This window comes from Prenolepis imparis, unplaced genomic scaffold (assembly GCF_030444845.1).
Source record: "Prenolepis imparis isolate NDT839.2.m4 unplaced genomic scaffold, iyPreImpa1.0 SCAF_5, whole genome shotgun sequence".
NCBI lineage: Eukaryota > Metazoa > Arthropoda > Insecta > Hymenoptera > Formicidae > Prenolepis > Prenolepis imparis.
Window position 1 is genome coordinate 6,807,038 of NW_028141163.1, and position 27,106 is coordinate 6,834,143.

Genomic DNA, 27,106 nt, shown 5'->3' on the forward strand with positions numbered 1-27,106 from the left:
GGCAATGTACTGTTGAAATATGTAAACGAATAATTTTTGGCGCGTTTTAAAATACTGAAAATTAAAATTTTTAAGCCGCGGATCCCATACGGCGCACAATTATATTACGTATATAATACCAAAAAGTTTGTAGGCTGGTATGGTGATGGTACCATCATAATGTGCAGGCAATGTGCTGTTGAAATATGTAAACGAATAATTTTTGGCGCGTTTTAAAATACTGAAAATTAAAATTTTTAAGCCGCGGATCCCATACGCCGCGGATTCATTTTACGTTTATTAGACCAAAAAGGTAGTACGCTGGTATGCTTATGGTATCAAAATAATCTGCAAACAATACACTATTCATGCATTTATAATTTTATGTTAATGATTAAATGATTGCGCGACGAAAAGGTAGTGAAAAATTGTTGACTCGTACTACTTAATTTCTCTACATTCTTAACTTGCGCATAATAAAATTACGATATATAAAGTGCAAGTTATTATTTTATTATTTTTGACTCGAATTTAATATTTTATGCTCATGGCAGAGTAATTGCGTGACAAAAAGGTTGAATTCTTTTCTTTTCTAAGAAAGATATGTAAAATCGATACTCGCATATATCAAAGTTTATTGTTGTCGCTTTTCCGCGATGCTTATTGGCTGTCAAGATTCGCGTTGTGTGTTATATTCGTAGCATCAAGAGGCTGTTATCGCGAGAATTATCAGTTTGACAGTTTGTTCAAAATAAAATTTAAAAAAATAATAATATTAATAGTAATCTTATTGTTAATAATATTAGTTTTAAATAATATGTTATAATAGTTTTAAATAATATGTAATACTTTAAACTCGATTAATATTTTTGAAAGTTATCAGCTGATTTCCATCAAAAAATATTAATCGAGAATAAGATATTATAACATATTATTTACAATTTTACAACATTTTACTATTTTAATATTTTAACATATTATTTTAAAATTTAATTACCAAATTAACGCTTTAATCAGTTGATTTCTATGAAAAAATATTAATCGAGTTTAAACAAATTTTATATTATTTTTTAATAAACATAAAACTGAAGAATGGCGCGCGCTTGTGTTGTTTTAGTAATTTAAAAAGCGAATGGCGCGCGATAATGCTTTTACAGAAGAATCCTTTATCTGTAATTAAGGTAGGCAATCATATGTATTAGAAAATTTTATAATTATTGATAACAATAAGTTCAGTTGTGAATTATAAAAGTATAGGAAGAGGAGTGAATTTTCATAATAAACTATGTTAAATTTTTTTCATTTTAAATAAAAATGATATGTTTATATATCGACTTTCAACTTGTAACGCTGCACTATTACGGCTGCATATCATTATTAAAGGTATCTAATTAAAGAGAGGCATCCAAATAATTTTTTATCATTCTTCTCAGTTACGCAGAAAGCTCACGAATGACAGTATTTGATTTAAAAAAACGATAAAAAAACATGAATTAAAGGTTATATCTATTAGTTACATGGATATTAATCGCTCTATTCATCTGGCTACTTTATTTCATTTGCGTGCAATTAAACACATATATATATATTATTCGTAAATCTCTTTGTGGTTATTTTCATTTCTTTTTAAATACAACGCATGTCTCTCGCGCTTCGAAGAGAACCTTATTGACGCGGAGACCAGGCTGGAGATTCTTAAGCAATAATAATATTATTTCGCGGAGGAGATTCTCGAACATCAATAATATTATTCCGAAATGCTTCGCGCGTTTGCCTCTCTTCGCGCCAGCGTTAAAGAGTCTAAGATACGCTTTGCCCTCTGGCCCCTTGAACGTGAATAGCCTTCCGACATATTTCCAATTAACAAGCAATAAGCAAGAGCGCTATTTCGAAGCACAAACAATTCATTATAAAACATTCCGACATACGGCATGGAAGAGCAGATGGGCGAGATCGGGATAGGTCGGCCATCGATTAAATCAAAATGTTACGCGACGAATTTTTATTTTCCGCAATGAAGGGAATATATTTACGAAGCTGCACATGCTTTCACCGGCTTCATGTCTAATATAGCGCTATATCTTGCACTTTGCCTCTGCTACCGTGTGACTTGTCAATGCATTTTCAATCGGCAGATGTTAACCACGGATATTTCTAATGCATCTTCAATTAGCCGGCAAATAAGGCGCGCGTAATGAAATGCATCGGCTAAATTTTCTCGTACACGTTATAAAGTCTTTCACACGCGGCGTAAAACAGAGCCGGTGCGTTCGACATGAGCGTGCTTTAATTAAAATACCGAAGAATTTTTAAATGCCGTCGAATATTATTATCGCGCGCGAGGAAAAGTGAAAGCTGAATATACTATGTATACGAGAGACTGAAAATGACGGAAGCGTGATCTGTCACGAAATTGATATGCAACTAATATCAAATTTTTATTCGGGGCATAGTAATTGATTTTACATAATTTAAAATATCTCGTTTCTAGATGTGTAACTTGCGATATAAAAAAGAAAATATATACATATATATAAAGATATATCAATGATATCAACATTTTACATCATACGAGCGCACATATATATAACGATCAATCGTATATGATTGCCGTGAAATAGTCGGCTGTATTAACTTATTACAGTTTACGAGGCAAGGCACGGAGCGCTTTTACTTGACACAAGGAGGGCACACGTGTCCTCGGCGAAGCGTGAAAGATTGAGCGCGTAGGACGCGCCCACGAAAACAGAAGCAGAAGGCTGAAAGTGGTTGAAGGGTGGAAGGTCGCGCGGCCAGGTTTTTTCAGTTTCTGGTGGCGAAAATTAGATTTTCTCGCAGTCCTCTCGCCACGGCGGACAGCCCGGAGAATGACTAACGTCCGCCAGACACCTTAATCAAGATACCATCGTTCCCTCTGTCTATCTCTCTCTCTTCGGGAACCAACTCCATTAACATATTTCACTCTTTAATTCGTGCGCACCGCTGGCTGGTGCACCGCGCGTTTCACGGGGCATTAGCAACAAGACGAAGAGGATCCGTACGCGAGGATCTTTATTTGTACGGCATCGTTCGGCGAAGTTGGCCAGTTTGTAGATTCAGCGTCGTTACTTTGAGAAATACTTTGTTTGCAAAATTGTGCAAGCGTCGACACCCGCGCTCTTAACCCGCGATATCTAGCATACCGACTTGTGTGTATGTGTATTTTCGGAGCCGTTTGAAGCGAATAATACTTTCACAATGTGCGAACGCGAACGTCAGAATGTTTCGTGTAAACAGAACGGCGGATAGTTACGATGAATTAGTTTATACTGAGTAAAGAAGGTCTATATGTGGCTCGTGTAAAATAATGGAAAATATCGATTGAGAACTCCGTTATAAACATTTTTTTTGTGAGATCGCACACCATTTTAAATTATTGAATCTAATATTTTACATCAATATTGAATCTAATATTTTACATCAATATTGAATCTAATATTTTACATCAATATTGTTATAAAATAATTTATAAATGACAGAATTCGATTTTGCAGTTGGATATGCAGCTATAAGAAATAAATGAACTTTCAATATATATAAAATATAACAAAATATATTTATATATCGTCAGTTATATCGAGATCCGAATAAGAATAGAAGGGAACGGAGAGAAAATAGAATATCAAAATGACAAAAATATCTCCCACTTATATGAGTTGTTGAATGACTTTGATTATTTCCGTTTTGGAATATAGTGTCATAAATTGGATATTCAGAATATATCATCTGATATTATCGCGCCTTAGATTTATTCTAACGCTACCTACGTATATGAATGACGGCTTGATATCAGCGGAATTAACGTTCAGCATGTCCGCTTTTAATATCGCTCATATAGATTCTAAATCAGTGTCCCCGTAAGACTTCAACAAAGACTGTTACGAAGGAGGCGGCGATTATCGAGTTACTTTATTCGCCGTACGATCGTGATAACGGCACGAAACTTTTATGAAGTTGCTCAACCGCACGAGAATTTCTGGATATCACGCAGGTTGACACGCCGTCTCGACTAGAACCCCGAAGGAGAACGACGGGGATAGACGTCAGGGGGATCAGAGATCGTACCTGAATAGGGACTATAAAAAATAGATACGCCCACGAAGTGTATAGTGAGTACGAAAGTAACTCTGCGAAACGCTTGCCAAGTCGCCGGTTCTTGATAGAGTTACGAGGTCGTCGCGGCCTCTTCCTGGGTCTCTCTCGTCTCACGTGTGGAAAGGTCGGTATAACGTAAATCTGACGTTAACACGCCGTACTTTACTGCTGCCAGTTTCACTGCCGGCAGAGGTAATGGGCGACACAACGTCAGCAGCAACAGCGCGAGCGCGACTAATTGTAAGAAGAAATAACCGTACATTGATGCTCGTCGACTGGGTTTAATCACTTTTCGTGTTCCATGTACCAGTGCGCACGAAGATCTCGTTCAGGTCTGATGATGGTGGAAATATTCGCCGAACAATGTTTGCAAATATATACAAGCGTAATGTGGAAAACAAATATATATAAATGTGCAACGTATTTTTTTTATGTCAAACTGTCATTTGATAAACATTGAATGTCGGATGTGTCGCTTAATTGGAATTAAATTGAAATATAATCGATTTTAAGTAAATAATGAACTGCACAAAATAAGTAGAATTTTAATAAGATAAAATTATATTATTAATTATATTTTTTTAATGTAAACTAATAAGTGGATTATAAACTTTCGATTATTTCAAGTATTAAAAAATAATAGGATAATTAACGAAAAATAAAATTATTTTATACGATCGAAAATGTTTCCAAATAATTCTATAATAGTTCTAATCATCAATGCATTAATATAATCTTCTCAAATGATTCATTATAACGCACTATTCTTGCATTGGCAACTCACTCCGATTATCCATGAAGTTCATTACACAGTTATATCACTAATGAGAGAGAACCAGCTGGATCATCATTCGTTAGATCTGATAAGCCCCCCCCACTCATGAAAAAGACTAAGCCGATAAATCTGTACAATGTATATGTGTTCTTATCTCGGTAATTGCATAGTGTAGTTTAGCTTGGTACTGTTAATCATCCTACGTTTCCATTAAAATTCCTCGAGCGCCTCGGTTCGAAATAACGCTACATAGCGCGCACCTTAAATTTTTTGGCAGTAGTTGCATTATGGAATGCGCCTTATATTCTTGGACCGGTCTTGTATTCTTGGACGAAAAGGTTTTCGATATAGCAGTTTATTCGATGAATGCAGCATGCGATCACAACTGGCACATTGCCAAAAACCTCTTTGAATGCATTTATCTATCAAGAGCGGTTATATTAATGTGAAAAAAAATATATTGAACATAAAATTTAAATGAGAGTACAAATACTATTTGTAAAAAATAATTACGAGCTGAAATATAAATTTCTTTAGAAAATATAAACGAAAAACTCGAATTGAAAAATATTAGTTAAAACTTCGTTAGTAAAGATGCAAAAATAATTAGAAATGCGTAATCAAATAGTTGCAATCAGGACTGTAAATCGCACCTCTCAATCCTGAAAAAGTCGAGGTAGCAGTTAAACCGTGATTTATGAGCAGATATTAAGTACGCATCAAATTAGCTGATGGCGCTGCCAACACATACACACGGCCTGTCATCATCATCTTCGTCAATGTCAAATTTTGTTTCGTTTTACGATGAGGCGGACGTCGACTAAGAAAGTGTTGAAGTTTGCGTAAAGAGAGAAGATTGAAATTCTAAAGCAACCAAAACACCGGTAATTCAATTTCCTCATCAAATCTAAGTGTATATACATACATCGATAATAATTAGTGAATTTCTTGTGATCTCTTAAACTTTCTATCTTAAAGAGAGAAGAATGAGGCGACAAGAGACATATTAAGAGGACTCGTAATTTCTCGAATATAGTCGCTGATTGGCGAGAAACTACAATCGGACCTATTATGCTTCCGAATATATCTGATCATCGTCTTTATGCCAAAGGTAAAAGAAGGATTGGTTTTCTCTCAAACCACTTCTTTCAGTTTTATACAGCTGTATATTAATAATTAGAGTTAAATATAATAAAAGATTTTGGAATACGAGTTCGTTGTTAATTGAATTCTTTATCAATTAAAATTTTTGTACAATGTAAAATATAATGTAATCATTATATCTGCAGTATATATGACAAAATTATTATTGTTACGCGTATTGAAATTTTATAAAAACATATAAAAATTAAATTTAATGGTTAACAGATTTGGAAGATGCAATGTATTGAAAGTTGATTTTTCAATTCAAGTTAATTTCAATCTGGTGAATATTTTTTTCTGTTTGTTAAATTCGCTTATTTATACATTTTAAATAACTCATTATTACTTCATCAATACATCATAATGTGTACTTTCACAGATTTATATCAATATTCCGTCATTGGAATTCTCTTGTGGAACGGAAGTAAATTCAAATTCTTACAATTCAATCACATAAGTACATTCATATTCACCGATTATTACGACACGTGACAATTGACAAAAAATCCTGTTTATTTGCAATTGATGGCGTGCTCGGAATTTTCGAAATGCGCTAACAATTTCGCTACCTAAAACTGGTCAATCGTCGAACAGACGCTATTGAGTCAATAGCCCCTCCTCTTGTCGTCTGATTTGCCATTATTTAGAATTCTCTAGTAAATTGCATCTAATTTAATATTTGGATTTTATTTTAATTGGACGTCTTTTATTTTAATGACATATTTTAATGACATAGAACATAGAACATAGAACATAGAAAGTTATAACAAGTTTTTATCTTCTTTCAATTACTATAGATTAATTTACAATAAAATATAAATTGAGAACAAATTGCTTTCTTTATTTTTAACAACCGGTTTTTTCAATCAAATGTCTATTCTTTAAGAGATGAAAGATTAGCGTGTCGTAATACGAGCGAGAAAAAAGTCATTGCCATTATTAATTATTAAGAAATTAATAACCCACGGTCCCTTGAAAATGCACGAACACCTCTATAACCAAATCGCTTGAGGCTAAAGTCTCTTTCTATTGCAGGACATGTCTGAGTAGCGTATCTAATGCGAATTAAGTACATTCATTTGTTGAGAATTCTTTTCTGTCTTCATGATTTGCTATCTCGGTATATTTTCTTTTGACCCGAATAATCTTCCTAGGAATTCCTAAGGCTTTTTCACACTATATAATTCGTAAATAAAGTATAAAAATATCTTATGAGCACAACTTTTAAATACAAATTTGACATATAATAGTATATCATGGTCTTGCGATCATGAACAAATTATTTTGTGTTCATAGTATAATTAAAATATTTTTGAAAAAGTTTCAATAAGACGCACATGTGTCAAAAATCGCAAAAAATTAACATGATTTTATATTAAAATAATATTATGCATAATTATATTAAATGTCAAAAAATTATTTCTCTTATAGTTATATTTTCTGTATTTATGTGGAATGTAAAATAGCAGTGTTTATTGGTGATAAGCTGATTAGTTTGAGTACTTGCCAATAAAGTAAGCATTTCGGAAATAATATTGATTAAAACGGTAGCGCGGCATTTCTCGCATGATCCTAATGAATACATTGAACAGAGTTATAAGAGTAAATACTTATAAGAGTAATGCACAGGGAAAGATGCTGTCGTATTAATTTTACACTAGTGTGCCATTACTCATACTGGAAGACGGATGTACAAATGCGTGTCTTAATGATTGCTATGAGTATTCATGATGCAAACTTTACAATCACGTTTATGACAATCAAATATGAATCGCGGAATCGCGAAATTATCACAAGAGACTAGCTCTAGATAAGAGTTGAATTTAAAAATAAATAAAAATATAAAAAATCTCTGCACACACAATCAAAATCAAAGATTATTTAAATAAAAATCACACTTCTCCTTTCCGTTAGCCACGAATTTCGAAGAAGTATTAAAAGAGCAATTCAAAGTGTCATATACAAAATAATTAAAATAATATATACAATACATATTAGAGTCTTTAAATTATTTTGTATAATTAGAATGTATGACACACAAATATAGATCAATCTACGGAAATTTCGCACAACAAGACAGTTTAATGTGTCAAGAGAATTCTGAAGAGCGAGAATTTTTTATGATGTGTCGCCGCTTGAATAAAATTATCGTTATGAAAGGCAAATTATTTTATAAAATGTTTAACACGGCATTTAGATTTAATATCGGAGATATAAAATTTCTCTTTCATTCTTACATGTATATATAGATATCTTATTTACTACCGCAGGTAGTCGCGCATTCCTCGACACGCACAGCTTCCAGGATCGCGTGACATCAATTACACCATATTTCAAATAACATGACTTTCGCGGTTAATTGCGGCTTACTACACCGGCGCAATGTGCTAATGATCTCTGGTAGCACCTGTACTGCAGCGATCGTTACTTCCAAATACCTCGGATCACTTTTGACATCAAGCGCCGAGCCGGGAAAGATTGCGTGATTCGCGAGCATAAGGGATATATGGTCTATCAACGTGTTGTTACATCAGCGCTCGACATGAACGGCCCTCAGCTGTATTCACACGAGCAGCGTCACGTCGAGATGATGACCGATCGCGTGTATAGCTTACGTAGCTTAGAATCGTGCAACTATGAAGCTGAGCGGTGCAGCCGGAAGTCTTAATCGTAAGGTTTACAGTAGAGCGAGCAATTATAAGCCCAGTGGAAATAATTGTTAACGCCGACATCGGCGCACAAATACGTCATTTGATAATAAAATCGTATATAATATTATTTAGAAAGAACATTTTTGGATGTAGTGCATATGTGAGAGATTTTTGGGATATCTGACACTTCTTGCATTTCTCCAAAACTTCAACTTTTGAAATAAAATTAGTTTAGACAGAATCAATATTATATTATGAAATTCTTTCCTTCCTATTTATCTCTATATTTACGTTCATTTCATTGATATCTAAACTCGGGTATAATTAAAATTCTTAAGCGAAAAAGAAGATTAAAATTCATAATATTGCAACTATTTCGTGCGGCAGATGAATGTGAGCTAGTCACGCCACGTCCATTACGCCAATCTTCCCGCCCCATCAGCAATTGTATTCAGCATTTTTCCATACAAAAGAATCGAGTTGTCGATCTTTTATCGATAAAATATGTAAAAAGGACGAGCAAACATCTTTCTCACGGGATCAATGTCGTATACGGCGTCGTAGCGGAATAGTGAAAATTACTTTTCGAAGCTGCATCTCAGAATGTTATCTCGATCGAGAGAATGCTGGCGCCAAGTCACTGCCTCCGCTTGTCTCCTCTTTTTCTCTTTCATCCGCAGTCCTCTCGTATCCGAGCCGAAGAAGCGCGCGGCGGCGCCTCTTCCACGACGGCCTTCGCGTCTACGTCGCTCATCGTCGTCGTCGTGTTGTCGTTCGAATGTCACAACGACACGCATTCGTCGCATATAATTGCTCGCGCCGCACATTGTTTCGCCTTTCTGGTCCCTCGCGAGCTTCTCTGTCATCATGGCTGTAGTTGGAGAACGCCTGGCTGGTCGTGTATATTTTCGGATCGCCTATTTATACGCCCGAGAAGACTGTCGGTCTTCTGGTAGAGATGCCACGGGTCAGAGGACACACCCCGTACAATGTTCGGCGGGAAAATAGTAGTCGCGCGTGTGCGATGTGGTCCCGGTATGTGGTCCCGATTATAATAACTATACATATTGTGTTATAACATAGTCAGAATGCTCTTTTCAGAAGACGGCGATGAGCAAGAGGACGCCAATATCTCGCGTTAACGACGTCGGAAGCAAAGAAGAGCGAGATGATTACAACGCGATATACCATCAGATTTATCCGCCGCGCGTACAATTAGAGAGACACGCGGGAAGAAGAATGTCTCTACGGAGCCGGAAGACAGTCTCTCCCTTGTGGTCCCTCTTGTGTCGAAAGATTCCTAACAACCCTGTTTCGCCGCGCAAACGTTAACGACTTTGTGGAGAATTTACGATTATGTAGAAAAGCGCGCGTCTCGTGCGGCTTTTCGAGACCGCAGCCCCGGGAAACTGGCTACTGTCGTTTGTCGAAGCCGCGCTTATTACTCGTTTCGCCAACCCGGACTCTAGGAATAGCCTTAGTGGTATAGAGCGTGTGTATATGCGCGTGAAGAATCTCGATATTTTATGGCGGCGATTATCGTTTAGCTTGTCCGTCGCGGCCAAATCGCGCTACCGCGAGAGCGTCGTCTCTTATTTTCATCATTAGGCTGTGACTAATCTACCATATTACCGTGACGAGACCCGCGCCCGAAAGGCGTTTTACCGAGAATCTCGCGTCGTGCCAGAATCTCCAAAAGTTCTCGCATATGTAATGGGATGTGAGAAAAGCCATACCGCGCAATCGAATTTAAATGACTGATGTAAAGTCAAAAATATGTTATTTTAATATACGAATACATGTAATTTATTATATTACAATTTAAAAAATATAACGTCAATGTAATTTTTCATATTAAATTTATATAAATATGTAAGTATATGTATGTTATATATATGTATATGGGATTTTATAAACTTCTACTCTATATTAGTTTGTTACACAGATACTGGGTATATCTTGAAGCTAATTATTTTATTTTATTGAATGTAAAAATTTTTCTTGATAGTAAGAAAAATTCAATATTCACGATACTTAAAAAAATTTCCAGCTCTTTTATAGTCTGACTACAAAGAGTAACTCATCCTCTTAAAATAAAATCATAAGACAATTTCTTTCGGATTATAGAAAGAATAGACTACTTTTCACTCTTTGCATTAGCTTCTTCTAAAATGTAGACTTATATAATTTTTCTCCATAGCTTTGTCTCGTAATATGATAATGAATATCTCAATGAAACGTACATATGACTTATTACAACGATATTAGATATTAGAAAAAAAAGCTGGAAAGCACTGAGCCTTTTTTGGAACTTCATAATAATTAAATATCATATATATATATATATATATATATATATATATATATATATCTTCATATAATAATTAAATATACCTAAAGGAAGCAACGACCGTGAAAGGAAACGACGCACACGAGAACGTTGAATGCCAAACGCTCATATTTTATACAGTATGAGTTTCGGGAATGTAAAGAAGATGAAAAAAAGGAGAGCAGGGTGCTCTGTAACTTAATGGATGCCAGATAGAATAATGAGTGTGCGAAGTTCTCCGAATCACCGACGCGTATCTTCAATTCATCACGTAAACGAGGATCTTTATCACGCGGAAGAATGTAAACACGAGATGTCTTAGCACACGGGGACCAATCGCCATTCTCGATTAATTTCACCGTACTCTCTTCCATAACCCGCTATCCACTCTGTACCGCGATAATCATAATTGCCAGAAGCTATTTCTTTGCGACGACAGGATATATTAATCATCTGTCTCTGCGTTCTTTTTTTCAATATCGTTACAACGAAATTATAATACTATCTGATTGATTTAATATTATAATTAATATCGATATTAATTAATATTATAATTAATATTATTTGATATTTCAGGACATCTCTGAATAAACAGACAGATCGCTGACATTATTATGCAAAACTATTGCATTTCCCAAAGGAAAGTACACTTCTCGGACTTACTTCACACTCGACGCAGAGATCTGTAAACGCCAAAAAGTTTTATGAATAACGAGATACATGCCTTTTGGTTTCAATCAACGAGGAAAACGAGTCGCGAAACGTCCGTCAACGCCGCTCGTCGCCAGGATCGTGTGCAAGTGAAAAAATAATCCGTCTGCTCGTTTGCGTCACTCATCCTACCCTGCCAGCATCCGTGCGATAAACTGGGATATCAAAAGCGATCGGGGTCGCGAGAGGATAAACGCGATCGACACGTTCGTTTGGTTTATTATCTTATTACGTTTCGCACGATGGTTTGTGTGTGCACAGAGTGTATGCTGTCGCGAATGCAAGTCGCGTGGTGAGACTAATTACAGGTCAGCCTCACCATGAAGAACGCAGCGAGAGAGAGAGAGAGCGCGTCTCTTTGGGAGCAACGGAATATGGGATATTTCTGATCTATCAGTCAAGCAATCAGTTCGCCTTTTGTTTATTGGAAGGTAGAAAATAGCGCGTTGAAAGACGCTAACTAATACCGAAGGATGCCGAGATGATGTCGAAATTGCTTAGATACGACATTCATTTTGCTACAAACTATTCGGGACAAGTATCGAGAAATTAATAAGTGACTCCCTAGAGCAAGAGATGCCTGCCAACGGTATAATTACGTTCCGATTATAGCGAGATATGCGCAAAAATATACGGATGATTGGTGGCTACCTGCGCGACCGGGTTGATGTTTCCAATTAAAATTTTCTTGGCAGCAGCGCTAAGATCGCACGGCGATTTAATGCTCGCTCAACAGAATCGGATTGTTTTCAACGGATATTTCGTACGTCAACGAGATTGCTAATCACATGTTATTCGATAGCTATCGCGGTAACATATCATTATCCTGATACGGTTAAATATCATTAATCATTATCGATATCTGCGACATAAATTGATATAAACATCCGCCTCATTTATGTAAAACCGTAAACTTTATGCCTCACGTGGCTTCTCGGAAACTTAGACTCGAACATGGCAAGCGTAGCAAAACGCAGCCGCGTTACCAGAATTAGCTTTGCGGGACAGGTCTTGGGTGCCAAAATAATTCCCTCTCCTTCTCTCTACGCGTCCTCTCTACTGCGTGGCAGAACTTGTGAACCTCGGACCTGTCGTCGAAATTGTATTCCTATCGTATCTGTCAATCTGACATATGTCCACGATGTCAAGGTCGCGGAATAAATATGCCGGGCAAAAGAGACGCGTTACGCTTCTGAAAAATGTAAATGAATAACAGGCTTCCTATCTGACTAAGACAGTTTTCTTTTTTTCCCTAGGAATATGCGGCCTCCAAAGCTGACAATCCAAGCTATTTGAACCGCAGTATTGCGAGCGAAAGTAAAACACATGTCGAGCCAATCAATCGAAACCGGCTGTAACGCGATACCGTGCAGCATTTCTGTGCTTTAACGGCTATTGAAAAGCCTGCCCTGTCTATTTTCTCACTTCTTTGAAGAGTGCCGTAATGGCCGACCTGTCTTTCCCGGTTGACATTCTAATACCGCGCAAATAAATTGTATTGGCTTCTCAGATAGTTGGGATTGGCCTGGCTCCAGAGTCGAATGCCTTGATTAATACACCGGTAATTAGTTACCGCTGCAACCGCGAGTTACAGATATTATTATGCTAATTATGCCGGTGACGTTGAGTAATAGGCTGCACGTGAAGCAACGGACATGAAGCGAGCGGCCCACGTTCTCGCCATTTGCGGTACCAACCGTTCCGTCGAACCTTTGGAAGCGAATAGACGACCTTGAAAAATATCGAACGTATGCGCAAAAGTGAAAGGATCCGCCGATCGTTTTTTTTTCTTTCTTCTCTTTTTTTCATTTTTTTATTTTTTTTATTTTACGAGCTCCTTGTATGCAAATTGCAGTATTTGCCAAGGAATGTCACGCGCGCGCGCGAATGCGCGTTTGTACAATTATATGTGCGATATCGCTGATGAGAATGGCTGGGAGATATTACCGGCACAAAGCCTGTTATAAACGCTTTTATTGCCTCGTCGCTGTCGGTAAAGCGTTAACTATTAATAATCTACTTGCGTCATTGTTCGTAAATTATACAATAAGACATTCCCTGTGTTACTCTGATCTCCGAGATACACATTGTATCGTCAAACGAGGGTTCTTAACACGTTTAAAGTGCACGGCAGTAATTACTTCGGCAATTTTTTAATGAAGCTGAAAATAGTTGAAATTTGCGCATACAATCACGTAGGTATAATAAGGTAGATAAATATAAAAAAGGGATTTCGTAACGATTCGCGAACGCTTGTACGACAGGTTTGCGAATAAAGTTAGACGTTTAAAATCTACATTATTTTTTTGTGGCAGCACAATATCGACAAACTAAATTCCATATAATTGTTTATTAAGATATCTATAAAATGCAGCAAACATACACGTATTTCTGCTGTGAATTAAAAGAGAAATATACGAGATCGGAAAAAGAAATCAAGTTTAAAACAATTATCCAGATCAGACCAAATGGATAAAGAACAATATTAAGTACGAAGCACAAGCACTTGAAGGAAAGTATATATATATATATATATATATATATATATATATATATACAGAGAAAGAGAGAGAGAGAGAGAGAGGGCGAAGGAACGGCCGCAAAAATGATTCGGCTCCGAGCGACCGGAGGCTCTCGAACTTCTTACACGAGTTCCCGCCAGTATTTACGATCGTGTCAACGAGACGCTTGTTGAGCGGAGGAGATCCGCGCCGATTCGAGAACATGAGATCCCCGATTCCGTGATGCGAGCGGAGATCAAGATGCGGCCAGAAACGATCGACGCGTTCGGTCGAATCTCGCGGGCCGAAATTCTCCCGATCGTAACCGCAGAATCGAATTCCGCCGTCGTCGAAGCACCGCGACATCGACTGCCAATCTTCGACCGCAGGCCGGAGCTGCGCTTCTTCTGCATCGGTCCGGCACGTACTTTTTATTCACGATTGAATTTCGCGACCGTTAAAGATGTCACACGAATATCGTAATTTGTATTAATTCACGACGAATAAATGTATGAATCGATATATATATCAGGATAAAATTAATATACAATTAATGTCGTGAAAATTTGTGAAAACTTATATTAATATATGAAATGTTATTTAAAGAGTCTCGTCTTCAAAATCAACTCGTTATTTTGGTCGTATATATTATTATTAGTATATAAAATTTTTTGTGGCAATCTTGTAATATTAATAGCTGCTTCTTAAGAATTAACTTGTATTTTTAACTTGAAATGAAAATAATTAAGAATTTATATTCATTCAAAATTATTTAGAATAGATACTTTACAAAAGAGGAAAAAAAATAAAGAGACTTATTTTGTATATTTCATGCGTATAATAATATGCGTAATATTTTTAAAGTTATATAGTTGTTATTTTTTTATAATATTTAATTATGATATAAATCATAAAATTATATATACTGCAATAGTGTATGTTAAACAATATAGACTGTATTATATTTTTATATATTATGCGAATTATTTTGTTTTTTTACTTGATCGCATAATTACACATCAAAATTTTTTGTCTCACACGACAAAGGATGATCGAATATAAATCAAACTCATTCATACAATGAAATTGATCTCATGAAGTTTTATGGTGGTAATTGACTTTTAATCGGTTCCAATAAGAGGCTATGAAGGTACGTTCCGCGAGAATGAAGCGATAAAGTGGGCCGACACCCATTCCGGGTCAACATCTTCGTCATTATCGTCATCGCCACTACCACTGCTCACCATCTCACCATTATTATTATTTTCGTCATTATCCTCATCATCATCATTATCGTTATCAATTGATGCATTATCCGCTGTTGCGAGATATATTTTCTTGTCGATAAAAAAAATCGCAGTGCGATAATTAAACAACATGACCAAGAAGAATCGAAGCATTAATTTTGTGACAAAATATTCTAATCTCGTTCTCATTGGAAAAGATAATTTCTTACATCTTTTTAGAAAAGATTCAAATATTATAACAAGTAGCATTCGATTTTTTGTCTTAATATCAAGTATAATTAACGTGATCCAATCTTCTTGGTAATATTTTATGTTCATCATGCCTTTCTATAAAATGGTAAAGATTTATATATATAAATTAAATATATATATATATATATATATGTATATAAACCTTTGCCATTTTATATAAAGGTATAATGAGCATAAAATATTACTATGGTAGAATAAAAATAATAAAACATTTCTTCTCTCCAAGATATAGAATCCAAGATAGAAATTTTGTAAAAATATACACATATACTTGTACATGTTCACACTGATATCTGATTCTCTCATCTCTGAAATGATCAAAGTTAATTCGCGCAATCTAAATTTTTCAAATAGATAATCCTTGGTATCTCTCTACGAAGCAATCGCGTTTTCTGGCGTCATTGAGTCAACAGAAGCAGAAGGAAATCGACGAACGCGCACGATGATGCGCGTAGATATCCAGATCCTCAGGCTCATGTTCCGGGAGTATGGAAGACGGTGCGGATGCCATGTTTCTCTCAACAATCAGAAACCTGTTTCCAGAGTGAAACCTCTCCGGTTCTGAAACCTCTTTACTGTTCATTCCTTCTTTTCTTCCTCGTCTTCGTCGTCTTCCTTTTCCTCTCGCTCTCGCCCTTCGCCCCACCCCTTTCTCCAGATGAGGTTAGATGAGGATCGCCCCGCGTTCATCAATCATCCATTGAAACGTAACCCGTGGCGTTCTATAATTAACGACCTCGCTACAAACTTCGAAGAGGTCCCACGCCCAAACGTAACCCGGTCCGTTAAATGTATCCTCCGCTTTGAGATACGCGCCAGATTGACGCGAAACCGAAGACCAGATTCTCTTACCCCCGCATCTTTTTTATCTGTCGCGAGGGCTTCGCCGTGATACGTTTACACATTGCACTTTGATTCTCAAGTGTAGCTGTTGCAAACATCAAAAGATTTATATACGTTTGTTGCTCGAGAAACAGAACGAAAGCTTAAAAAGCGACGCTATTTATAATATGAGCTTTAAAAAAACACGTACCTATTTTACTTTTATTTTAATTGTAAAAACATGACGAATTGTGAAAGATAATATTTGCATCTTTTATTTAACGTACCTATATCGCACAATAAAAATTCACCTTAGGAAATTTTATGTCGTACAAATTTTGATGATTAAAAAAAAAGAGATTATCGTGTATTTTACACAGTTGCGCAAAACTCTCATATAATTCGATAGAAAGTTACAATGAGATATATTAAGTAACGTAACTACACACGTTCTCAAACTATCTATCTCGTCCGTGTCATTACGCATACATGAGGTTCACCACCGCTAGTTACATTATGCAAATAATATTTCATCAGCTAGACGCAAATGAAATTGCCATTTATAATAGCCGTTTCGCGTAGCAATCTGCAGATGCTACGTAACGCGTCTTTCTCTCTCTCTCTCATATGCATTCGTTCACGAAGGATATATCGGTCGTGATAAACTTTATCGTCTAATGGTTTAATGTTATCTCCTCCGGACTTGGCGTAGTATTATTCATATAGCGGGTGGATCAAAATGTTACTCGATCGAATTATGTGAAAGATACACCGGGATTAGATACGAATACGCTCTCCCAAATAAATCAAAGCTACTTCCGTAATCGCTTAATTGTGTGTGTGAGAATCGCTGATTTCTAATTTGAAGCGATCGCTACGACGTGATTAAAGTGATAAAATATGTGACTGGACCGGCCGTGTAGTTAGATGTATCCGATACTATGCCGGAATGTTCGTGCTGTGAGAGAATTGAATTCTATTCTTTTAAATTGCAACAACGTCGCTTCTGAAAGTGCTCAAGTCGCTGCAAGGAAATTAAAGAGAAGATTCATAAACGTGCTAGTCAACGTGCGGACGGTGAAACGAGATGCGATAAAATGGCATCATGTGGCAACCAACTTTTTCTCTCGATTTGTAAAATGACTATAATTATCGGAATAAATACGAGAAATAGGCACGAAACTTTATGCATTGTAATAAAATAATAGTATTTTTAAATTACGATTATGAAGCTTCTCAAATTACACATTCTCATTTATATGAGAAATCGATTAAATTATATACACATATACACACATGACTGACTGTGCGTAAAAATTGTAAGAATTTTAATAGAACTCTCGATTTGAAATCTGTCTGTCGAATTACCAAATCGCCGCGGTGAAACTGATTAACGATCGTGAGTTCATTCCGGATTTAATCGTATTAGTTGGGAAATCCGCAGTAACAGATTGACCACGGGGTCTATGCACTTTCGAAACGCGTTATCCAATCGTCTTCGCGGCCCTTTTCCTATATCCGTTAATCATTATCATCGTACATAGAGTAGTACGAGACAAGAGGCGGGATATATTATGAAACCGGTAACCGGGTAATTTCATGAAAACTGGTCGGACGGGTTAAAAACCGGCCCGGTTGACGATCTCGGATTAAACAGGCGCCAAACTGGATCTTGTTATTCTCGGAAAACGAAATCTCATCAGTAGTGAATTAAAAATTTCGTAACGCTCGCCACACCTAGATGTAAAAATGTAATGTAATAATAAGATGAAATATTAACTATATTAAATCAAATATGTATCAAATAGATCTTGCTTTAATTTATAATTACATAAGAAATAAAAACTGATAGTAGATATATAATTTCTTAATTAAGAAAACATATAGTTATATTACTTTATACGATCATGGAATTTAACAGAGATTGAGTAGTTAATCATTGATGAATCTGTATATAACACAAAATGTATATGTATTATTCGGATTTATATTCGCTATGCAAAATAAATAATCGCTGCTTAGTAGAAGACTTTTTCGTGTATCTGCGTTGAATACAAGAAGAACGTGAGGGAGAGAAAAGAAGCGTAGGGAAAAGACGATTCGCTTTGCGTCTAAAGAGGTCGTGAAAATCGAGCGGGTGGATAAACGCGGCATTGTGTGCTCGCCTCATTGACTGACCGATATTTGGTCAGAGTCACTCTAAAAGTACGGATTAAGGCTCCGGCAGGATGGACCGAAGGGTAGACCGGAGTAGATTACTAAGCGGAGAGGCTAAGCGTGACGCAGGTAATCGAAGGGGAATCGCCGGAAAGAAAGAAAGAACAGAGAGATGATGGTTCCGTCCCTCCTTCCCACACTTCAGAAACGGACGAAAGCCTGCAATAGTACAGCGGAGAGTTAAGAGGGCCTAGTAGAAAGCATCGATCGTTCTGTTTGAGACCGCCGTTATATCTGGAAGCGGGAGTACATTCTAATTCGATAGGTCTAGACATAAATCTATAGGGTGTTCTTTTGCTGCGAATATTTATCTCTACACTTATGATATCAGTTATCAATAATTTTAGCATTCTTTTCTATTATACAAATCTTATTTTATAATTGCATATGTGCGCATAATTAAAAAATTTCGATGTACAATTATTATAAGTTTGAAAAATTTACACCTTGTAGAGTTTTCAATTTTTATTTAAATCTCTAATATTTTATTTTAATTTCAGTAGAATGTATCTCCGTTTTTTATAAGAATTTTAGTTTATGAAACTACAGACTAGAAAAAATATTGAAAAATAAGTGTCTCAATACTGATTTTATGCAACTAATTAAAATGACAATTACAGCGAAAAATGATCGCAAAACATAATACATATAAACTGATGGTAATTACAATTTATATGAAATACATTACTAAATAATTGTGGCTAACTACGGAGTGAAGAGATACACCCTATATGTCATAAGGATATAGGCATCAAAGGAATCAATGCCCCCAGGTATTACGCCATAAATCGGCTATGAGATGTTTGAAGGAACGATTGTTTCGGATCGATTCTTCTTCAGAGCTTCGAGTGTCGAAATGAAACTCTCGATGTCTGATCGACTCCACCATGAAGCATCACCTAACCGCTCCTTTCAGACTACTCTACAATAGCATAATAGAAGCTATTCATGTTGAAACGACTGTTCGCTATTCTTGTACGATTTTACCTTAAGTCTTCTTCTTTCAGATTTGAATACTTTATATGTGCACTCGATTATTTCTCGCAACAATTATATATTTTTAAATAACAATAATTATCGTATATCTAAATTATTAATAAAATGAAAAAACAAAATTCTATTTTATATCTATAAATTATTTAGAAAATAAAATATATGAAAAAATTAATAATTAATTAAATAAATTATAAAAATTACCGATAAATAATAAGAGCTTAAAAAAGTACTAATCATCTATTGTCTCTCAGAAATATATGTATATGTAATGTTTTACGATAAATTTTTCGATAAATATAAATCTATGGTGCTAAAAAGAGATTTATAATGTAAAAAAAAAATCATCACGATAAAAAATATCTCTTATTTCCTATGCCTCATAATACGAGCAAATTGTATGGATGTATGAATAAATCCAAATACGAAGGTGAAACAATGGTTGGACAATTATACGAAGAATAGACATATTAATCAAAGCATTATTCTCGTTATACAATAATACCGAGCCATCTACGTGCATGAATATCAGAGAAAACAAACGGCAATGAAACGTAGATAAAATTAACAAACGCGAATATCTATCGACGTTCCCGATTTCGTTTAATTTTAAACGCTACAAATGAATAATGCGCGCCGCGAAAATCGTCAATGGGTAACGCGGCTTGCAAATCCTCTTAAAATGCATTATATAAATCGAAACCCATTTTCCAGACAAAACATATTTTTCGAGCGTAACTATTCAAATGGCTCTCTCTTTCTCTCTGAGTCATTTATACATATATTCATCGTTCACAAACAACACCGCAGTGTTGTGTACCCGCAAATATCCCTCTCACATCGAACACGATATAAACAGGTAGACAGGTTTGTAGAAAAAGGGCAGGAGGGGAAAAGAAGAGAACGATCCAACAGTCACCGACCCTTTCTCATCGATTAATATCACTGCAATAAACGTCATTGCGTATCGAAAAAGGGTGGCTCGCCCCACAGCAATCCTCGTGTGTCGAAAAATACGTGTGTCGAAGAATACCTCTCTATTTTACAAAACACGCAATAGCACACGTAACCCTTTAGTCATGCAGCTCTGACTGCGCTTTTCTTCTGTAATGGAAAAAGCTAAGCGATAGAGGATTCATCTATTACATCGTCATTCGTGAGCAAATCGGGGCGAATAACTGCGTAATTACGTCCTTTTCACGTAATTATAATAGCGATGAAATGGAAGTTATCATGGAGGGTTTCACACATTAAATTAAATTAAAAATTTTGATTTTTTATAAAAATTAATCTTTGTTCCTATTAATAAATTTTGTTTCACAATCATCATTAATCTCGCGAATTACATTGATTCGAATATTATATGAAATGTCTAGGTTTCTCGATTCTTCGACACTTGATACCGATCCTCTTGAAAACACGCGAAGACCAAAATCTCATCCGCTCTGTTTTCTCGTCAATCACACGCAAAACACACATACAATCGGAATATTCACGCACGTTGCTCGAGTGGAGATGTAAAGTACTCCACTGGGTATCGATGGCGTATCGATGGATTTCCATTGTGATCAGCCCAAGGGGGGCAAACTCGAGGGGGAGCTCGAACGGGTCTGATAGAGCGCGCGTAGAGCAGGTAACACGTCGCTGAGGTTGGATTGTGCCCCGACAGCGATTGATACGATTCGAGACGAAATCTCGCGGTCCATTGTCGGTTTTGCTTTTTGCCGCCTCTTATATGCCGCGACTTCGATTGTATGTATACCCGCCGGCCGCATTCATCCACGAGTGGAAAGGCGATTTCTCATCCGCGTAACGGGGTAACGGCGGCGGAGTACAATGCAGCCGGCGAAATAATAAAGGGCTCCGCCGCTCCGTGGTAGAGGAAGGAAAACGGCGAAAAATGAAAACTTCGAGACGCGAATATAAATCAGCAAGAACGCAGGTTTTTTTTCTTTTTTTTTTATGTGCATGCGTGACTCTCGTTAAACGCAACGCGCCAAGCCGCAGCTCGCTTCTTGAAAAATGGAGATTTCCTTTTTATTACCGGCATTCGATCGCAGTTAATACATTCCCCGATATAGATTGCGGAGTCCAACATTCGTCGAGAGGAGATTCCCGCTTCGCGTATAACTCGAGCTTTTTTACCTCTTGTAACAAGCGAGTACGTAAGAGTGAAAACTACAAAATTGATAAATTATTCTACATTAATACGCTTCTGTAAAAATATTGAAAACCGCGAAAGAGATATTCACGGATATGTATAAAACATTCAATAACATGTTTGATTATACTCTTTCTACTTTCGCCATGTAAAGGGTAAGATTGATGTTATTAACCTATGACATGTGCATTAAATTTTCCTCCGAGTTATTATAAATTGTCTTTGTAATTTCGACACAAATGATGCGTTCTATTCGCTCGACATGTGAAAGTATGGCGCTATCAGTAATGACATTTTGTAATCGATCAAATTAGCGTATGTTCTTCCTTATTGCGACTCCGGGCATTTGTACCGTGTTAAATTAAAAGTTGACGCGTTAATAAACGAGATTGCAATATTTCTTATCTTTTGGAATAATCACATGGCTCAGCCAGTTAATGATGCCAGACTTGGTTATTTTTTGCATTTGCTAGACGCTATTGACAGTCAATAATGGCATTTCGACATTATTCAAATCGCCTCAGTCTTCAACTGCTTGCCAGTTTGGCGAATTAGAAAGTGGTATTAATGATGCCGTTTGACTGCGAGACACGGCCACTTAATCTCTTTTCAAAGTGTCATAGAGTCATACTGTTAAATATATACCGGAAAAACAAATATAAACTGCAAACGTGTTTCACGATCAAGTGACACAATTATGAAAAAAAAACTTAAATTACGTGAAACAGTTAAAGTAAAAAAACAGTTTGTTAGATTATTTCTCCAAAATAAAGATTTATCGATATATATAACACTCTGCCTCGATATTAAACATATCATATTTTATATTATAATTTCTTTTGATTTTTATACAAATTTTGAATTTTTAAAATTGGCTCAAGCAACGAGCACAAATATAAAAATATTCTAAGAACGCGTGGTATATCCTTCTCTCACGAATTTAATCGTCATCATATATATATATATATATATATATATATATATATATATATATATATAGTATATTGTATATTGCTACTTAACTATATCAATTTTAATTGAATTCCATGTTAAAAAAATATAAAACTAAATATACAGCACTTAATTACAGACTCCTCCTTTTCATTTACAGTCCGAACACACAGAAACAACATACAGGGTATATGTATAAAGTAAATTAAACAGTAACATATAAATATAATTCGTGCGGGCGAGATTTTACAGCATCAGGATAACATTTCAGGGTAGGGGATTGGATCGTTATCGAACGGCCAATGTATACGCCAGTGGAATGACCCCTGGTCCTCATCATGGTTCCCTCCCTCTCTCGCTCTATCGCTATCTTAGTCCCGCTCGTAGTCCACCAAACGATCCGTCGATCGAGGCAATTAATGCGGCTGGCTTTGATTATCCCTACCGCTGATGCAGACAGTGATTTCGCATGGTCGTGCAAATAAAGCAGTTTATTTATACGCGTGTGCAATTAAGTTGGACATACACCGCACGCATCCGCGTATCTAGATGAAACGGTCAAGTGTATCAAGCGGAGTCACTTATACACATCAGCTAGAAATGCAGACTACTACTGCGATAATGCTAACAACGATGCACGATGAGCTACCGGCGGTGCTTCTTTAAATTCGATCTCTGCCCTCTACTCTCTTATCTTCAACGAATTTGCAAGCGGCATGATAAATTCTTTATGACGATGTTAACGTAAACATGTTTGTACAACGTAACGTAAACAAACTTGCTCTGTCTTCGGCGATTTTAATTAATTTTTTAATTAATCAGAAGATAAATGATAATCAGTTCAATCCGTAAACGTACGCGCGCTGTAAAGTGATGCTTTACGAACTGTTTATCTTTATGTTTATATTTATTGAGTTGCACGCACGTACAAATAATCAGTTCATAATTTTTACAATCGATTAGCATTTCAATCGCGATTTACACCAAAGTCAGGAATGTTGTCGAAACAAAATAATTAATATCGTTCTCATATATAATGATCAATAATTTTTAATATAAAATTATTAAATAAAGTTTTTATTTGTCAGAGATGAGCTTATGCGACAAAAAAATTTAGTAAATAGACAATAATATCTAATCAGATCCAGAATAGCAGAATATCGAATTCATCGAAATATAATAATTATTATTTAATGACAGCAGAAGATGTTACACACGAAGCTTTAGTTTGTGGATATTCCATTTCTGATCAGCATTATCTATCATTAATGCGCTACAAGTCTCTAATAATGTTTGCTCATTAGAGGAACATTGATGCGCTGATTTATCTCGCTAAAATATTGTATTTCATGATCTGACACACATATTATGTAGTTCGAGCATACAGGATGTATCTATTGAACTGTCTCTAAAATACTCTGGAATATTCTCGTCATTTAATTACCATAGGCGGCGCCGATATAGCTTCATTAGTAAGTCGTGCGAGTCTTAGCCTTACATTCTTACAGAACGCCCTTCATAGTCACCTTCGTGACTACGCTAATAAGTGCGCGCGACGGCGTTGATAATCGCCATCACCCGTTAATTAACACGCGAGAGCAAGAATTATCTGCTCGAAACGACAATCTGCCGGCGAGATAGCGGCTTCGGAGGAAAAGATCGGGAGATCGCTGAAATATCGGTATGAAATTGCAATAGCAGCGGGACCAGGTCCCGATATGGCGTGCTTGATGTTCTCTTCTTGCGTTTAATGCGCGTATAATGTGTACGATGCGTTACTATACCTCTCTCTCTTTTTCTCTGAGCTGATGGCGCGGAGGCGCCTATAGACTATCACCGAATGTTAAGTAGCGTTTATAAATACATAATGACAGTGATTAAAGCTGAAAGGACCGTAGGCGCCGCTGGCACGTTTCAATTAACGACCAGGTGTTAATGATTATTATTCTCACCTGCGTGACACGCTTGCATCTCGTATGACCCCGACGATCGAATCGAAAGAACCTTTCAATTTTTCTTTTATGAGAATAACATCAATGAATACGTGTGCACCTTGCAACGATCTGAGAAATTGAAATTATCAACTAGCGGGATTTTTAATTAATTTCAAACGTGTAAGTAAAACTGCTAAATATTTTTATTTCATTCTTCATGAGATTCTATGTTGCGCAAGCAAAAAATATTTAGTTAGCGTTATATAAATTATATAAAATCATATCTTATACATATATGTGATCTTATAAAATTATATATATTAAAAAATAAAACTCTAAATGTGCATAAATCAATTAAATTAAACATTTTTTTATATTTTATATAGATTATTTTTTTACATAGAAAAGAAAGAACATATAATAATAAAAATTTTGTATATCTGTGTCCCTCCGTTCCTTATATGTAAATAATATTTTTTTACAAATATTAACAGTGCTCTCTTAAAAATTTATTTTAAAAAATCTCTTGCTCTATTAATCTATATTAAGTATTACATATATTATGTAGTATACACTAAAAAAGCAAGAAAAAATTAGACAAATTCCAATGCATGCCTGGCAAGCTATCGAAACAGCGTGACACCCCCATGAGACCCCTTCGATTCGATCTTCTCGAAAGCGATGGTGCACAAGTATAATGCGGGATGGCACCAAACTCCCTCGCTTCAGTGACACCGAGCGATATCGAATTTCGGGTCGCGCGAGATCGGCGGTCGAAGAAGAACGGGCGAACGAGAGGAAGTCGTGCAAAGGCACGCACCGCGCGCGCGTGTGGTCCATCAATCATGTTGTTCCCGGCGACAGGTGGACACTGGGGTCGATGGAGACCCCACATAATTGGGAGAATAGTGCCGGTTTGCTGGTCGACCGGGCACACGGTCATTTATCTTGTCGCGATCGAGCGCCTATCGACGGTTCGGCCCGATTCGAGTTAACGCCCGTGAAATCGCGTGTCGCCCGTTTGGGAAAATCAGCCTCGTTCGATCTCTCGAAGCTGCTGCATACAGTGCGCTGCTGCCCGCTGATCGATACCGCGCCGTCGTTTTCCTGTCGTAGTTACGCCCGTACGTGTATCTCGTAATTGGAAACAAATACAGATATCATTGAAATCAAGCTCGCGCGCGTCGATATTCATACAAAATATTTATTTACGAGATACCGGAGTTCCTCGCCCTGTTGTATTCATTCTAGCTTTTAATTTTCTTCTTTTTCAGATCTATTCTCAGTCTTCTATAGATTTTACGCTTTTCGTGATTTGTCATCACTTTTGATAAATATACGTTATAGAGAAAAAAATAAAATTATGATGGGTAACGAGAGTATTATAATAGTATTCATATTTATTATTGCATACGTTAAGTACTTCGTATATTTATGCGCCGGATTATTTTCTAAAAATTCTTCAAATAAGCAAGCCCAATGAGTAATGAATAAAAAACGAGTTTTTACATTTTTTTGTGTACAAATTAAGTTAAAATTTTTCCATAAAATTTTCCATAAAATAATCTCCTGATGATAGACTATAATTTGGGGGGATTACGGGATGCAACGAGAGACCATAATAGCGGTTTTCGAGAAAGACGAGATCCGTATACCCGTCAAGTAATTCAACACTCAAGATAACGTCCTGTTCTTTACATCTAATCATCTTTTTTTCGTTCTCGTATGCTCTTGCAGTTCCGATCTTCTTTTACTGTCGTCGTCGCCGTCAACAAGGCCTCCCCTAGACGGCATCTAGTGTCACCGACGAAAAAAAAAATGCGTCCGTCGGATGGATCCCGTCCTACGCGCGCTCCTTCTCGCTACCGATCCCAAAAATACTCTAGAGTTTGGTCTGGCGCATTACGGTGCACTTTCCCTTTCATTTTTTTGGTGAAATCTTGGTTGTTCGCGATATTTGACGCCCGAAGTATCGCGGATATTTTTACCCTTCACCCGCACGAAAATCGTACTTGAGTAAGATGATATCGATTATAAATATTAATTTTTTGAGAGAAAGACTATTTACTATATTAAAAACCTTAAGTTTAGAAAAAAATTGAGTAAGAAATTTTTAAGAAAGAATATCTATATTTTTATTATATAATGTGAAAGTAATTTATATTTTGCATGCCTGTAATATAATGAGACCATCATTTTTCTTGCTTTGAAACTAATTTATAATTAATTCGTCGATTAATAATGACAGATCCATGTTCTGATTAGTATCAAATTAGCGTGCTCCAAAAGAGCATAGAAAAAAAAAA

The 27,106-nt window shown here is 36.3% G+C and overlaps 2 protein-coding genes across 2 annotated transcripts in view; both read right to left on the bottom strand.

Moving 5' to 3' along the window:
* The window catches only part of LOC145936727 (uncharacterized), a 117,051-nt gene extending 107,257 nt beyond the window's left edge, over positions 1-9,794 (bottom strand). Inside the window, exon 1 of the mRNA XM_083039195.1 lies at positions 9,265-9,794. Within this exon, the coding sequence (XP_082895321.1) occupies positions 9,265-9,551 (287 nt within the window). The 5' untranslated portion in view covers positions 9,552-9,794. The remainder of the gene's footprint in view (positions 1-9,264) is intronic.
* The window catches only part of Mesr6 (misexpression suppressor of ras 6), a 660,805-nt gene that overhangs the window by 447,784 nt on the left and 185,915 nt on the right, over positions 1-27,106 (bottom strand). The window lies entirely within an intron of this gene.